Genomic DNA, 16,154 nt, shown 5'->3' with positions numbered 1-16,154 from the left:
AAGTGCTGGGATTACAGGTGTGAGCCACAGCGCCCGGCCTCAGAATTTATTATGAAATTAGACATGAGGTTCCAAAAAGTAACTAGAAGATTTTTGATTTTTTTATTTTTCGAGAAAGGGTCTCACTCTGTCGCCTAGGCTGGAATGCAGTGGCAATCATAGCTCACTGCAGCTTCAAAATCCTGGACTCAATGATCCTCCTGCTTTGGCCTTCCAAGGTGCTGGGATTACAGGCATGAGCCACTACTCCTGGCTAATAATTTTTATTGACATACTAAAATTCTGTTTCTCAAATAGCATTTCCTCTCATTTTGGGTGGGTGCACGAACCTTGGGAGGGATATCCTTGGGAGATGACATCATGCACACTGAGGAGCCCTAACGGGGTTGGAGATGGCTCCAGAATGGGGTCTGAGAAGGAGATGGAGAAGCCTGTTCACGGAACACTTCATAATGGCTTGCTTTCCGCAGGGTCACTGGCAGGACGGTCCCTAGGCCTGGAGCGCGCTTCCCGTCCATCCCCAGGCCCTGCTCCAGGTCGGCCTCCTGGGAACCATCCCGTCTCACACCCAGCCCCGAGGCCGCCTCTGACCTCCAGGCTGGGCCTGGTCCTCACGGCGCTTAGTGCAATGGTGACTTAAACACCTATTACAGGACACTCAGTCTTTAGTGCCTGTCTCCCCGCGGCTGGGCTGACTACTCCCAGCACGGACACCGAACGCTTTGCCGCGCGATGCTCCAGAGAGCGGGTCGCCGGGGGTTGAACTACAGCTCCCAGCATGCTCCGGGCCAGCGACATCCTGAGCCGCTGGTGGTTGCCTAGCGACCGGGCGTGTCCCGGAAGACGGGCCCGGCGCGGGGCGGGACTTCCGGGGCGGTGATTGCATCAGATTCTGGGAAGTGTCTGTAGCCGCAGCTGTGGGTCCGGGATTCCCAGCCATGGCAGGTTCCTCCGGGCAGCAGGGTGAGCGGCGCGGCCGGGCCGGGCTGAGGGCGGCTGGGGTGCTCGGCTCGAAGGGCGGCGAGTCCTTATGTCTGAGGGGCCTGGGTGCCTGGGGTCTGAGGGGCGTCAGTGCCCGGGGTCTTAGGGACGGCACGTCCTTGGGTCTGAGGGGCGGCAGTGCCCGGGGTCTGAGGGACACAGCAAGTCGTCGGGTCCAAGGGGCGGCGGGTCCTGAGGTTCGAGGGGTGGCACGTCCTAGGATCCGAATGACAACGGGTGCCCGGCTCCGAGGGACGGCCACTGGGACCTCTGCGTGAGGGTCTGCCCGACCCGTGGCTGGAGCACAGACCCGCGGTGACCCGAGCCCGGCCGGGGAGCTGCCCAAACCACCCAGCCTCAGTTTCCTCACTTGGTTCCTGCAGAGGTCCCCTTGCATCCTCACCCCGGGAGGTGGCCCTGCATCAAACAGCCTCTCCCCAGCCGGTGCCTGGGCGGGCCCTCGCCCCCTCTTGCCCCAGCTGAACTTTGGGGGGGAGACAAAGGCCCAAGGGTTGTTTTGGTTTTCTGCCCAGACCTGGCAGCTTCCGGGAGGTGGGCGGAGGGCACCTGAGGTTGGTACTTAGGGAAATGGGGCAGAGGACGCCAGGGGTACGCGTACACACAGTAAAAGGGCTTGGGGCTTTACGAAGGCTTTCATCTCCAGTTCCGCAGGCAGTCCACTGCAAGCTGATTGTGAGAGCATTACTGACCCACTTTATTGCCAACCTGGGAGGTTCCCCAGGGACACAGCTGTGTCAGCTCCCCCAGTCACTCATGTCACCAGCGGGTAGACCTCGAGAGACCAGTGGGTCTTCTCTCACTGTCCCTCCAGCAAAATTTTAGGTGCTGGAAAGGCAAGAGACTGAATCAGAAAGCCCAGATTCCTAACAATCTGGAGCAGGCTTTCCAAAGGAAACATTCTCAGTGTCTAGTTTTTAATTCTCTTGGCTGCAAAAATTAGATGCAAGCTCTTTTAAGACACCTCCAGGCCCCATCGTCAGTTTAGATTGCACCAGGATTTCCTTGGCATCCGGTGGTGCCCTTTGCCCCTGAGGGTTTATTGGGTTATAGATAGGTAGTTCTGACAACCTGGGTAATCTGGCAGCGTGGGGACACCCAGATGACAGGGCTACACTCTTGTGCCTAGTGGCAGGAGGTAGTCACCTTCCAGGCACGCCACCTACCACCCTACCTGTGTGCCTGGATTCCAGCACCATCTCCACCCGTCCCACAGCCGGGCAGTCCTCAGAAATCACCCAGATTCCTGTAAAACAGCATCATGGTTAACAGCACCAACTCTGGAACCACGTTGACAGGGCCAGGGTCCCAGCTCTGCGCCCCCCTCACAGCAAACCATGGGTAATGGCTCCTACCTTGGAGCATGGAGCGTAGATGAGTTAATAGATGGGAAGGACTTAGAACAGTGCCTGGCACTCAGTAAGTGCTGTGTCCATGCTGAAAACTAGAGCTTTTTTGTTTTCAAAGTAAAAATGTGTTTTTGTTCATTTGTGAACATAAATGACATATTAGTAGTGTTTTATATCTTGTTTTTAAAAATAGCTTCAGAATTTTAGGTTTTCAGAGCCTTGTAAGAATTGCCTTCTTTTTGGAGCTTGCCAGGTAGCTTGGGATTGCCCACTCCTGGCTCTCAGGGCAGCAGGCAGATTGCCCAGTCCTCAGCCTGCTCACAACATCTCCAGCCGGTGTTCTTCTGCCCCAGGGCATGGCCCACCTGCCCTTTACTATCAGCTCCTCCCATCACACACACACTCTCAAAGATGAGAACAGGAAATAAAATCCAATCGTAAATGCTTTCAGTGATCATCTTCCTAGATTTTTCAAAGAGGCCCTCATTTTTGTACCATCTTCCCTAAGTTGACTCAGAACGTCTGTTTCTTCTTCATGATCTCATTGGGTGTACAGCTTCTCCTTTGTAGTCTTGAAGGTGCATAGGCTTGGTGCCCGTCCAAGGGCCCGATTATTTCAGAAGGATGAGTTTCATTTCTGAGATTTCTGGGGTAGACGAAGCCTACCTCAGGGCCTTTCCATACAGACTTGGGATACCACTTGGGTGACTGCTCATTAGGTCAGACTTATAGTTTAATTTTTATACAGTTTAATTCAAGGGTCTTCATAATAACACAGCCAGCATTTTTTCAGCATGAGTCTGTGCCAGGCATTGCTCTAAATGCTTTACCTCTGTTATCTCCTGCCACCCTTGGAGGAACCCCTTTGAGGAAGATCCTGCCGGCATCTTGTACAGATGAGAACCCTGAGGTTCAGAGAAGTCAAGCAATCTGTCCACCATCATGACTAGCCAGAGGCACAGCCAGGCTCCCAACCTGGGCAGCCTGACTCAATAGGGACTTTAACTACTGTGCTGTGCTGCCTTTGATGATTCTCTTCAGACTCAGAGTAACTCAACCGAGTTAAGGCAGATGAGAATGAAGCTGATGCCCTTCGATGTGTTCCCCAGAGCCACGTGAAATGTTTGCTCCTCTATGAACTCAGGTACCATATTTCCAGATATTCGAAGAGTCTTAGGCAGTACCCTTGGGATAGAGATCAAGCCATTTCCAGTGTGGGTGCTCTGGGTGGCAATATGGCTGTCTGATCGCCCCACAGGCTCACTGTGAGGGATGTTGGATTTCCCTAATAATGAATAACCTCCCTGCCAGTAAGGAGGAAGATGGAGGTGCCATTCTTGGGGGTGAGAGAGGATGCCTGGGGGCCAGCTTTGTGAACGAGTGACAGCTGGACCTCTGGGGCTGGTGATCAGGAGAGATGGAGGCAGGGCGGGTGAGTGAGCCCTCACCTGTGAGAGGAGGCTCTGGTCTCTGGGAGTGGATGGTGTTGGCTCCTAGTTGGTGAGAGCAGGGGTGCATGCGCCTCTCTCCTCCCCACGATTCATGTCTGGGGCTTTTTCCAGTCCTCTTTCTGAGCACTTCTTTTTTTTTTTTTTTTTTTTTTTTTTGAGACAGAGTCTCGCTCTGCCGCCCAGGCTAGAGTGCAGTGGCCGGATCTCAGCTCACTGCAAGCTCCGCCTCCCGGGTTTACGCCATTCTCCTGCCTCAGCCTCCCGAGTAGCTGGGATTACAGGCGCCCGCCACCTCGCCCGGCTAGTTTTTTGTATTTTTTAGTAGAGACGGGGTTTCACCGTGTCAGCCAGGATGGTCTCGATCTCCTGACCTCGTGATCCGCCCGTCTCGGCCTCCCAAAGTGCTGGGATTACAGGCTTGAGCCACCGCGCCCGGCCTCTGAGCACTTCTTGGGTAGGGAGTGGGTCACTGGGAAGGACCCAAGAGGAGCCACTGTAGAGGGTGGGGGGCGGGGTGGGATCAGGGAAACATTTGTAGAAAGGGCGTAACCTGCAGGGTGAGGTGTTGCCTGGACACCCACAAGATGAGGACCCTGGTGGGACCGTAGAAGTAGCAGATTCAGAGGGCAAAGGGTCAGGGTGAGTGTGGGGTGCAGACCCCACCAAACCGAGGCACTTCTTAGGAGCTCAGACCTGCTGTAAAAGGGTCTGCGTTTTAGCGAGCTGCCCACCCATAGGGAAGGTAGTTTAAACCTTACTTGCTGGGCCCACCCCAGAGATTCTGATTTGGCAGGTCTCTGGTGGGTGCAAGAAGGTGACTTCTATGGAGCCCCCAGATTCTGCTACTGATGGCAGACCAGGACTATGCCTGGAGTGGAGCTGGGAGAACCTCAAGGGAAGGCAGGAAGAGAAACAGGGCAGCCGGGAGAGGTTTAAATGCCGATAGGAGGCCAGGCGCGGTGGCTCACACCTGCAATCCCAGCACTTTGGGAGGCCAAGGTGGGTGGATCACCTGAGGTCAGGAGTTCGAGACCAGCCTAGCTAATATGGTGAAACCCCGTCTCTACTAAAGATACAAAAATTAGCTAGGTGTGGTGGCAGGCGCCTGTAATCCCAGCTACTGGGGAGGCTGAGGCAGGAGAATCGCTTGAACCCGGGAGACAGAGGTTGTGGTCAGCCGAGATCATGCCACTGCACTCCAGCCTGGGTGGCAAGAGCAAGACTCCGTCTCAAAAATAAAATAAAATAAAATAAATAAATAAATGCTGATAGGAAAGAGCCAGAGAGAGGGAGAGGTCGCACTGGCACGGTTGTTCGACGTGTCTGGGATGTGGTTCATTTGGTGTAGATTTGTTTTGGTATCTGTGCTGAGTGATTGCTTGGTACTTGCACTTTATTTCAATAAATGTTCTGTAGAGACTCCACCTTTGTAGCCAGTGATAACCGCCCTCCACCTTTGGGACATTGCCATGTCCTTCAATGTGTTGATGAACTGAACTGCAAGGTCACCCGGTAGTGGACATTCCTTCCCATGGGGGCAGAGCAGGAGTTTCAGCACGGAGTGTGCAGGCTCTACAGTGAGGGCCAGTGTCGAGGAACAGGTCCCTGGGAGGTTTTCCATCTGCTCAGAAGTGTTCTCATCTGATCTCAGCATCAGACTGATAGACCACAGCCTGGCTCAAACCCATGACCACTTGATAGCTAATCTATTTTTATTTGTTTCCTCGAGACACACTTAAATGCAGCTACCACAATTACCCAAATGACTGACTGCGTCCATCTCGTGGAAGCCTGTTGTTCTCCTCTGCTTCCCTGGGCACCAGCACCTTTCTGCTCTGAGAGGATCCTTCTCAAGCGTGGACTTGGTTCCCTTTTGATGAGTAGTCTAGGCTGCTCTAGACGGTACATTTAAGAATGATGTGGTCCAAGATCAAGGCAGATTTGGTAATAAACTTTTAAAATAATAAAATTAATTAAATAAAAATGAGTGCATGATCCCCAGGAAAACTCCAGGAAATTCTCTATGTGTAGCATGCGGCTATTACCATAACTCTAATAATACCAGAGCGATTATGATAATAATGATGGCAAATGGGGCCCCTGACTCTGTGCCAGGCAGCTTTTAAACATTTTACAAGTGTAATTTGACTTAATGGCCTGCAGCTTTACAAGGCGGACGTTCTGAGTGTGTTTTACCATGAGGAAATGCTGCTGTGGGTGTGAGTGTAGGCACTCAGCCCTGGAGGGCGTCAGGGCCGCCCCTCGGGTCTCCAGAGAGCGGATCTGCAGCAGCTTCAGTTCCCAGACTGCTTCCTCAGCACTCAAAAGCCACTGCAACCGTTAGGACATATTATGTTTTTCTCATTTTAAAAATAGCAGATGCTTACCGCAGAAAATGTGAGCAATGAGGAAAAAGGGGGAATTAAAATCACCTGTAACCCCCTCTCATCAACCACCATCACTGTCAGTGTTCAGGCCGTTGCTGGTGGTCTGTTCATCAGAATCGATTCTGAGTGTGAGAGGCGCATGCCTGTCAGCTCGCTGTCGGAGCTGGAAGCCGACGCTGTGTCACTGTTTCTCAGGGTGCTGCTGTTGTCTAGCCCAACCCAGGCATGAGCAGTTGCAGAAGACCAAGGCTCAGCGAGGGGACAGGAGAGGAGTGGGGGGGGTCAGCATCGGGGAACAGCTTTCGAACTGTGGCCTGACCTGTGAGGGTCACCTTCCGGCTCTGTCCATCCCTCTGGCAGGTTCTCTAATCTTTAGTGAACTTCATTTTCTTTATCATGAAATGGGACCGCTGCTGGCGGCTGCAGAGCTGTTGGAGGGAAATGTCCAGCTAAACTAGAAGTCTCCCGGTTGGAAGTTGCTCTGCAAAAGAGTTTGTAGGAGTCTGATATTTATTTAGAGTTAGTTTTCCAGGACCTCGCTTTGGGGTGCTTGGAGCTGCCATGGTGGGTCTGCCTCCGCCTCCGTCCTCCCTGATCTCATCTCCAGCTGGGAGGAGAGCGCATTTCCGTGTGAGCAGCCTCCTTCCTTTCTCAGAGGGAAGCCCCGGCAGTGCCAGTGCTGACACCGGGCCTGTAACTGTGGGGATGGGGCAGGTGAGCTCACAGGCCCTCAAGGGCTCCCAGCACCCCCCTGGCATCTTCAGCAGGGCCGGAGTCCGCCCCTGTGTTTCTCTTTCCTTGGACTGTTGGAAGAGCTGAAGTGAAAAGTGACTTGTTCTTGTGTCTCTGGTGTCTTCGGGCAGCAGGGCTCCTGCTAAGCAAGCCCTTGGGGGCTCAAAGCAGCAGAGGCTGTGGCCGGTTCCCAGCACTGGTCCTTGTGCAAGTGTCCTTCTGAGAAGGGTGCGTGAGGCCCAGTGCCATAGGGGAACGCCAGCCCACCACCGGTGGCAGGCACTCTGTGGTGCCATTCTGCTGTCCACTCATCTGTTCCCTCAGCAACTTTCGCTGGTATCTGGAATGTCACACGCTCAGTTGTAGATGCTGAAGATCGAGCAGTGACTAAGGTAGATGGAGCAGTGGGGCAGATGGTGAAGGAAAGAAATGCGTGCATATGTTAGACGGGGGTGCTGCGGAGAGAAACAGCAGCCAGACTCGGGGTCTAGAGGCGGGCACCATATGGACCAGGAGTCCTTGAAGACCTGGTGGGGAAGCCAGCACCCAGCAGAGCTGTGAAGGATTAAGGGGCCTACTGGTGTCTGGGGAGCATTCCCCCTAAAAAAGGAGCAGCAGGTGGAAGGGCCCTGTGACCAGGGTATGGAGAGCCAGGTGGGGGTCCATGGCCAGCATGAGGACAGGCTTGTGTTGCTGGCGAGGTGGGTGTTAGGGGACAGTAATGTGAACTTTCTCTTTTCAGCAAAGCTGCAGGAGCCCTGTGGCTGTGAGGGGAGAGCCATGCTCTCCAGGTGGCGGTGTCTGGCTTACAGGAATCCAGGTGACAAAGGCTGGCTCTCAAGTCCAAAGCCTCTTGAGTTAGTGGCCCTGGATCCTCCCATGGGTTGGCTATCAGTGCTCATAAGGATAACTCATAAAGGGGTGTGATTCCAGCTTTGGCTAGAGAGCGTGCCCAGAGCTTTGCTTCTGGGTGCCTCTGGCTGCTTGGAGTGGGTGGCCATCTTATTGGGGTCAGATGGGACGGTGGCTCCGTGCAGGGGGAGGGAAGCAGGGCAAGTTAGAGGGACACTGCACTCATCATCCCACCAGCGAGAGTCATCCCAGGAAGTCATTTTAAGCCCTGCATCCATGTTGAGACTTCAGGAAGGCTTTCTCACACAGTGCCCACCCCTTTACTGCAGGTGGCTTCAGGATATCCTCTCCGGCGGCCACGGAGGCCGGGCCCTGGGGCATCACGTGGCTCCGTGGGCTCCCTGGCGGGTGAAGAACTCGACCCAGGGGGGCATTCTTGCTGCTGCAGCTATGCACTCCGTTCTGACTCATCTTTGCTGACACCACAGCGTTGTGGGAAATGCCAGTTATTGGCCTGACACTAAGGGTTTTCCCCACCCTAGGCAAAGCAGGAAAGGCATTTGTGTGCAGTTACCCCCACAACACACTCTGCTCTCCGTTTTCAGAAGCTGCGTGGGTCTGGTTGGGGTGACTGGCTCTGTGCCAGGGAGTAAACACAGAGATGGGGGACAAAAGGAAATGGGAGAGGGCAGAGAGGGGGACTGTGACGTGCAGGTCATCCACCCCCATGGCGGTGATGTCGGGCAGCTTGTGCCCAGGAAGGGGTGGCCAGACATGTGCTTTCCCACCCTGAGTGAACTCGGGTGGGAGGGTGTCTGCGTGGAAGGAGCAAGCACTGGGCCTTTTCCCGCAGTCCTCTCAGCAAGCACAGTCTCTGGTTCAAGGTTTGGATGCACTTGTGCTCATGGGCTCAGGGACCAGACTCCCTCCCCTGGCCGGAAACCTGGTACCATCTGCCTGCTCTGCCCCCACTTTAGGGAGGCAGGCTGTGGACACAGCACCTGGTCCCCAACTCTCATGTCGGAGGTAATTGCAGGCAGATATTCCTTAGAATGGTGAGACAGATTTTATTCCCTAATTCCTGGCAGTAAGGGAAGGAGCTACGTTCCCTGCTGACTCAGCAGAGGTGACTTTTGAATTTAAAGGGAGAATAATTAGCTGGGCCTGGTGGCATGTGCCTGTAGTCCCAGCTACTCGGGAGGCTTAGGCTGGAAGGTCACTTGAGCCCAGCATTTTGAGGATGTGATGAGCCTTGATTGCACCACTGCACTCCAGCCTGGGCAGTAGAGTCAGACCCAGTCTCTAAAAAATAAAAATAAATAAATAAAAATAAAAAATAGAGGGAGAATGAAGGAGGAGAAGGAGGGTGAGCAGGGGCTCAAGTGCACAATGCCATGGGGCTGGTCAGCGTGCATGTGCCAAGGTAGCTTTGTCTACAGCTGGCAGTGGTAAAAGTTAGGGTTCTGCTGATCCTCCCAATGGTGACATGCGGAACAGCGGCTCTTGGGTCCTTGAGTGACACACCTGAGTGGTGGAGGTGCATGCTTACTACTTTGAAGGCTCTAAGGAAGGAGGCTGGGGCCTGGAGCCAGGGGCCAGGGGCCAGGGGCCAGGTGAGGCTGGCTGGAGCAGCCACGTTATCCTGGCAGCCCTGTGCTTTCTTGGGCTGGTCCTTTGAGGGGGCTCAGTCCTCCTGAGGCTGTGGCCTTGACCTGCAGAAGGCACGCTAGAGTCCAGCTGTCTCTTGGTACAGGGGTGTAAATGGCACACATTGTCAATGTGGGGTTCTCCCTACCCCTCATCCCCCAGCACCCAGAGGGAGAGGGTGCCACTGCGGCAAAGAGACTTGAAGTTGGTTTGGTTTGGGAGATTTTTGTTGTGAGTTTTAAAACATTGAGGTAAAGTTCACGTAACATACTTACCTGGCAGGAGGGATACCACGATGGTGTAGGCAGCTCTCCCAAGGCGAGGCTTATCCTTTACACTCCAGATGGGCTGACCCCGGTGATTTCCACAAATGTCAGAAACTGAACTGCACAATTTGTGATAGTGTGGAACTGTGTTTGTGCTTTCCCTGATAGAAAAAATAAATTAAAAACTTAAAAACTAATTTCTATGACATAAAATGAAAAGTGCACAATTCCGTGGTATTTGGTGCACCATGTTGTCATGCAGCCTAGTTCTGTCTAGTTCCAAAGCATTTCATCACTCAAGAGGAAACCCGTCCATACCTGTTAGGTAGTCACTCCCCCGACCCCAGTGGACGCGCTGCCCCGTCCCTTTGCCTGTTCTGGATGTTTGGCGTCCAGGGAAGGGCTTGAGCACCTTTTTCCTTGGTTCTGCGCCATCCCCTGGTCCCTGTCTTTCTGAGTTCTGCCTGGCGGCCTCTGGGCTGCCTACCTGCTGCCTGACGCCGTGTGCCCTCTGTCTTTGCAGCTCCTGACTACAGGTCCATTCTGAGCATTAGTGACGAGGCAGCCAGGGCACAAGCCCTGAACGAGCACCTCAGCACGCGTAGCTATGTCCAGGGGTACTCACTGTCCCAGGCAGACGTGGACGCGTTCAGGCAGCTCTCGACCCCGCCTGCTGACCCCCAGCTCTTCCACGTGGCTCGGTGGTTCAGGCACATAGAAGCGCTCCTGGGTAGCCCCTGTGGCAAAGGCCAGCCCTGCAGGCTCCAAGCAAGTGAGTAACAGAGTGGGTTCCCTGGCCATTAGAACCTCTCCCCGCAAGGTCAAGGGCTTTCTCCATCACCCTGGTGCTTACCTGGCACCTGTGGATACCTCAGAGGGAGCCTCGCCCAAGTGTGTCTCGAGCAAGTGGCCTGGATGGGCAGATCCAGCGCTCGCTGGGTGGAGGTTGGGATAAAGTCATACCCTGTGGAGTTGGGTATTCAGGAGCAAGATGTTCACATCACTGTTGTGGCAGAATTGCCTGAGGTGGTGGGGTGCAGAGCTGCTGCGGCTCTGGGGTTCCATGTAGCATGCCCAGGCCACGGGCCCTAGCCTTGTGATTTTTAGCTAAGACTGTGCCTGGCTCTGGTTGACTCAGTTCTTTCTCTTTATTTTTTCCATAAGATTGCAGCGTGTCTATCCTCCAGCTTTAAAATCGTTGAATCCTAAAGTTTTTTTGTTTTTGTTTTTGTTTTTTTGAGGCGGAGTCTCGCTCTGTCACCCAGGCTGGAGTGCAATGGCGTGGTCTCGGCTCACTGCACCCTCCGCCTCATGGGTCCATACCATTCTCCTGCCTCAGCCTCCCAAGTAGCTGGGACTACAGGCGCCCGCCACCACGCCCAGCTAATTTTTTTGTATTTTTAGTGGAGACGGGGTTTCCCCATGTTAGCCAGGATGATCTGGATCTTCTGACCTCGAGATCCACCCGCCTCGGCCTCCTGAAGTGCTGGGATTACAGCTGTGAGCCACCGCGCCCAGTGAATCCTAAAGTATTAATTGGCATTGAACTTTTAAAAAATCGGAAATAAGTCATTTTTTCTCTTTGAGATGATGTCTGTCCCATAGCTCCAGCCTGTGGTTGTTGGTTGTGTCTGGGAAACGTGGCTGTGGTTATCTGAGGGAGATACTCCTGGGGTACCTGCATGGCTTTGTCACTGTCTGTGGCAAATCTGAGGGGGCTCCATGTCATCATCACTGAAGTATGCCTTTGGGTGGCTCAGCTCCTCCTGTGGCTGTGGGCACTCCTCCACCTTCATGTGGGGGTAGGTTTTGTGCCCTGGTAGTCCTGGCTGTACCTGGTGGCCTCCTGGGGGCTTCTCTAAACTCATTTGGGGCCTGGGATTTGGAACATGCCACCCCGCCTCTGCCATGGGTCAGGCCTCTGCTAGACCACTGTTTGAACCAGGGTGGAGGTGGGGATGTCACATCTCCTAGGGGCCGTGTTTTCTGGATAACTCTGCAGCAGACACTCCTTCCCCAGCATAGGGTGGAGGCCATTGCTGTGCAGGTCATCTCCTTCCCCATGTAGCCATTCCTGCCTGAGCCTCCAGTGTGGTCACCCAGGTGACACCTGTGCTATGAGGTGCCTTCTCTCCAAGTGCTCGGGTGTCAGGTTGTTCCCCCTGCCATGTGCCGTTCCAAGACACAGGCAGAGGGGGGCGGGATTAGGGGGTGGAGTGGGCCTCGTACCTCTAGCTCAGCAGTGGCTTGTCCAGTTTTCCCTCATAGGGACTTGTTGAAAGAGCGGTACAGACACAAGCCTCCATCCACACTATGAGATGAAGGAAGGGTTTTGCAAACACCTTTTAACCTACAGAGAGGAAGCAAAGCCATGTTGTTGTGTAACAGAATGGACTGTGGATAGCACTAATGGAGTTGTTATGCCCTCCCCAGGTTCCAAATCCCCTCATCACCCAGGCTGCCCAAGAGGCTGCCAGGGACTGCTTGTGCCAGGAATGATGGACATTATGTCAGGCAACCCTCACTCAAGCTTGGTGTACACCAGCAGGGGCTGAAGAGGGAGGTGGGAACTGGAGCCTGGGACTGCTAGAGCATCCAGTGACCTCTAGTGGGTCCGAGGCGCCATGGAGTCCAGTGGAGTGTCCTCACTCATGTCCCCAGGATGACGGTAGCCGTGGATCTCCCTCCATGTAGCTGTGAGAATCAGAGCCGCTGCCCTCACTGAGTGGGAACGCCCTCCATTTCCATTGCTCATACTCCCCAAGTATGCACCTTCCCTCCTGGCACGGTAGGCCACGTGCCCCTCCTCCTGCTCGCCCTTCCACCTCTGCTGGCCATCCCAGCAGCATCAAATGTGCCCGTGTCCGGCCCTCAGCATGCCCGCCTGTCACCAGCCCCTCCCATGTGCCTTCTGTGTCCTTTCTCTGAGACCATGGGCCTCAGCAGCCCAAGGGATCTTCTCAGACATGGAAAGGCTGTGCTTGGCCAGGCGCGGTGGCTCACGCCTATAATCCCAGCACTTTGGGAGGCCTAGGCGGGCGGAGCATGAGGTCAGGAGATTGAGACCATGCTCGCTAACTCAGTGAAACCCCATTGCTATCAAAAATACAAAAAATTAGCCAGGCGTGGTGGTGGGGGCCTGTAGTCCCAGCTGCTCGGGAAGCTGAGGCAGGAGAATGGCGTGAACCTGGGAGGCGGAGCTTGCAGTGAGCCGAGATCGTGCCGTTGCACTCCAACCTGGGCGACAGAGCGAGACTCTGTCTCAGGGGGGGAAAAAAAAAAGGAAAGGCTCTGCGTAACCCCCAGGGCCCTATTCCTGTGAAGCCAGACCCCTTCCAGGGGAATCCCTTCCCTGGATCGCCGGCCTCCAGCATGGAGGTCCACTGGATATCAGGACGCTGAACTTGTTGGGCACTTCTCACCCACAGTGGAGGCTCAGCCCTTGCAGCCTGCCGGCCTCTGCCTGCCCCCGGGAAAGAGTGTCAGGCACACCCTTCACTGAGGAAGGTGTGGGTCTGTCAGACGAGGCCGTGGTTTTACGAACATGAAGGTTTGGTGTTGCTCTCTCCCCTCGGATGGAGGACCCTTAACTTCCTGATGAAGAATTTCTCTCCATGAACCCCTCGCTTGGGTCCTGATTTCTCTCCATGAACCCCTTGCTTGGGTCCTGATTTCTCTCCCTGAACCCCTTGCTTGGGTCCTGATTTCTGTCTGTGAGCCCCTTGCTTGGTCCTGATTTCTCTCCATGAACCCCTTGCTTTGTCCTGATTTATCTCCGTGAACCCCTTGCTTGGTCCTGATTTCTCTCCGTGAACCCCTTGCTTGGTCCTGACTTCTCTCCGTGAACCCCTTGCTTGGTCCTGACTTCTCTCCGTGAAACCCTTGCTTGGTCCTGATTTCTCTCCATGAACCCCTTGCTTGGGTCCTGATTTCTCTCCATGAACCCCTTGCTTGGTCCTGACTTCTCTCCATGAACCCCTTGCTTGGGTCCTGATTTCTCTCCATGAACCCCTTGCTTGGTCCTGATTTCTCTCCATGAACCCCTTGCTTGGGTCCTGATTTCTCTCCGTGAACCCCTTGCTTGGTCCTGACTTCTCTCCATGAACCCCTTGCTTGGGTCCTGATTTCTCTCCATGAACCCCTTGCTTGGGTCCTGTCTGCATCTGATGTGATGTAGGCAGACACTGCTTGCCACTTCCTGGCTTCTCTCTCCATCGTTTTATCGTCAGCCTCCCACATCCCTGTTTCGAAGGCATGTCTCTCATGAGCGGTTCATAGTTGTTCTGTTGTTGGATCTCTCAGGTCAGGGTGGGACTGTGGAATCAATGAATGTATCTTCATTTTTCCCAAAAAAACAAAAGCACAGGCCGGGTGCGGTGGCTCACGCCTGTAATCCCAGCACTTTAGGAGGCCGAGGCAGGCAGATCACAAAGTCAGGAGTCCGAGACCAGCCTGGCCAATATGGTGCAACTCCATCTCTACTAAAAATACAAAAACTAGTGGGGCGTGGTGGTGGGCACCTGTAGTCCCAGCTACTCGGGAGGCTGAGGCAGGATAATTGCTTGAACTCGGGAGGCGGAGGTTGCAGTGAGCTGTGATTGTGCCACTGCACTCCAACCTGGGTGACAGAGCGAGATTTTGTCTTGAAAAAAAAAAAAAAAAAAAAAAAGCCGGGGGGACAAGGGTCCTTATGTAGTATCTCTCAGTTCTTTCCTTTTGCAAATCTGAATTTGTATATCTGGGCCTCGTAACCCGTTTCCTGGGGAGCCCATCGCCAGCTGTATGGAGGTAGCAGCCTTAGGGGAGCTGGAACGCTGGCTGTGGCCAGGCTTCTTGGACGAACTTTCAGTCCTGTGAACCCTGGGCCCTTTCCTCATAGCAGGGCAAGTGTGATGATCCCGTGGCCTCATGGCTGTGTTTCTGGGCAGTGTCTCCAGCTGTCTGAGATGGCAGCAGTGTCCTATGGAAGGAGCTCCAGGGTCTTAGTGAGGGAGGAGAGTGAGGGATCCTAGAGTGACCGGATCCTAGAGTGACCGGTTGAATGCCTCCAGGCATTGAGTGAGATTCTCCTTCAAGGGCTTGTGAGGCATTTAACGTAAACTGAGGCCCAGCTACACTTGGCCTCAATAAGCACATGATGTTTGATTAGGATTGGGAATTTCCTATGCTTTAGAATCTGACCACCTGTGACTGCTGGAACTCACCTAGAGTGGGGGCTTCTGCTGAGCACTGGACCTGTCTCCGTCTCCTGCCCCATCTCCTATCTGCCCACACTTCCCTCCCTGCCCAGACACACACACTGCAGCCGCCCTCCTTCCTGCCCTTGGCCTGTTTGTCATCACCGTCTGCCGTCCTGGCTCTTGTGGCCCAAGCAAGAGCCAGGAGGCCAGGAGATGGCTGCTGCCCAGGACCAACTTCCCCGTGATCACTGTGTGGCGATTTGCTGGCCATGCTGCCAGACTGTCTGGCACAGAAACCAAGGACAGGAGGAGGCAGGATGCGAGCACCCTGGTGAGCTGCCAGGCGGCCTGCTGGGGTGGGCACAGGTCAGTGCCAGGAGTATCCATCTTGTAGGCCTTCCTGGTGCCACTCAGCAGCGATATGTGAAGCCCTTCCCAGGGCCAGGCACCAGCTGAGGTCAGAGGTGTCCAGCAGAGCATAACGCAGAACCTGGACCTGTAGGCGACAACTGTGGAGGAAAGTGGGGATCTGCTGAGGGGGCAGGGCAGGCAGGAGCCGGCCGAGGACAATGGCAGAGTCACCAGGTACCGTCCTCCACACCCAGCTTTGCAGGATTGACGTTTCAGAGGATGAATAATCACCCTGTGACTGCCCCTGGCCCCAGGGACAGAGCTCTGCCCCTTCAGGGGTCCCAGATGTAGGTTGTGTAAGGACAGCCTCATGCCAGGTTGGAAGCCAGACCTGGAAGCAGTGTGGTCAGAGCAGCCCAGGCAGCCCACAGGCGAGTGGAGGGGAACAACTGGGGAAGTCTGGCTAGGAGGAGGTGACTGCACTGAGGGGCTAGCTGGCAAGGGTCTCTGCCTGGGGGCTGAGAGGAGCTCAGGTTATTTCTGAAGGCAGTATAGACCTGTGTGGAGCTTGAAGCCCAGTGTCTGGATCAGAGTCTGCTGGGCTGCGGGCCCAGAGCTGGGAGCCAGCCGCTGGCTTCTGCAGTGTCCGAAGTGGTGAGGAGGAGCTGGGCTGGAGCCAGTCTTGCCTGCTGGCAGTGGCCACGGTGGGGTCCTTTCTGCCCTGACTCCTGGCCTCTGTTGCCAGGGCTTGGAGGCTTGGAGGTGGCCTCTGTCCCAAGAAGAGTCCCCAAAATCCTCACTTAGTCCAGTGAGGGATTCTGGGCGGGGGAGGTTCCCAGGACTGCGGCGGCACAGACCATACCTTGTCAGTGTTGAGCCCTGACTGACCCAGGAGTGCCAGGTGGTGGTGTGCTCGCTGCCAGCAAGGGGCCAGTATTTG

At 54.7% G+C, this 16,154-nt stretch overlaps 1 protein-coding gene and 1 non-coding gene across 16 annotated transcripts in view; both read left to right on the top strand.

Annotated features, from left to right (window-relative positions):
* Positions 1 to 887: 887 nt before the first annotated feature.
* Positions 888 to 16,154, top strand: part of CARS1 (cysteinyl-tRNA synthetase 1) — a 56,827-nt gene continuing 41,560 nt past the window's right edge. For 4 of the 15 annotated variants that reach the window (XR_012422910.1, XR_012422913.1, XM_005576918.4 and 1 more), the window contains exons 1-2: positions 888 to 963; positions 10,207 to 10,455. Coding sequence is in view for 4 of the 15 variants with exons in the window: in XM_005576918.4 (XP_005576975.3) it covers positions 939 to 963; positions 10,207 to 10,455 (274 nt within the window). In the remaining 11 variants the exon portion in view is untranslated. Of the gene's footprint in view, positions 964 to 3,389; positions 3,493 to 5,528; positions 5,744 to 10,206; positions 10,456 to 16,154 lie in introns of all 15 variants that reach the window. The other 11 variants (XR_012422911.1, XR_012422912.1, XM_005576921.4 and 8 more) reach the window with 4 other exon arrangements.
* On the top strand, positions 9,685 to 9,847 carry LOC123568978 (U1 spliceosomal RNA). Its single transcript, XR_006692520.1, has one exon. It is a non-coding gene; the product is annotated as a U1 spliceosomal RNA (small nuclear RNA).

Source organism: Macaca fascicularis, chromosome 14 (genome assembly GCF_037993035.2).
Source record: "Macaca fascicularis isolate 582-1 chromosome 14, T2T-MFA8v1.1".
Lineage (NCBI taxonomy): Eukaryota > Metazoa > Chordata > Mammalia > Primates > Cercopithecidae > Macaca > Macaca fascicularis.
Note: the sequence above shows the minus strand (reverse complement) of the source record. Positions and strands in the feature narration are given on the sequence as shown.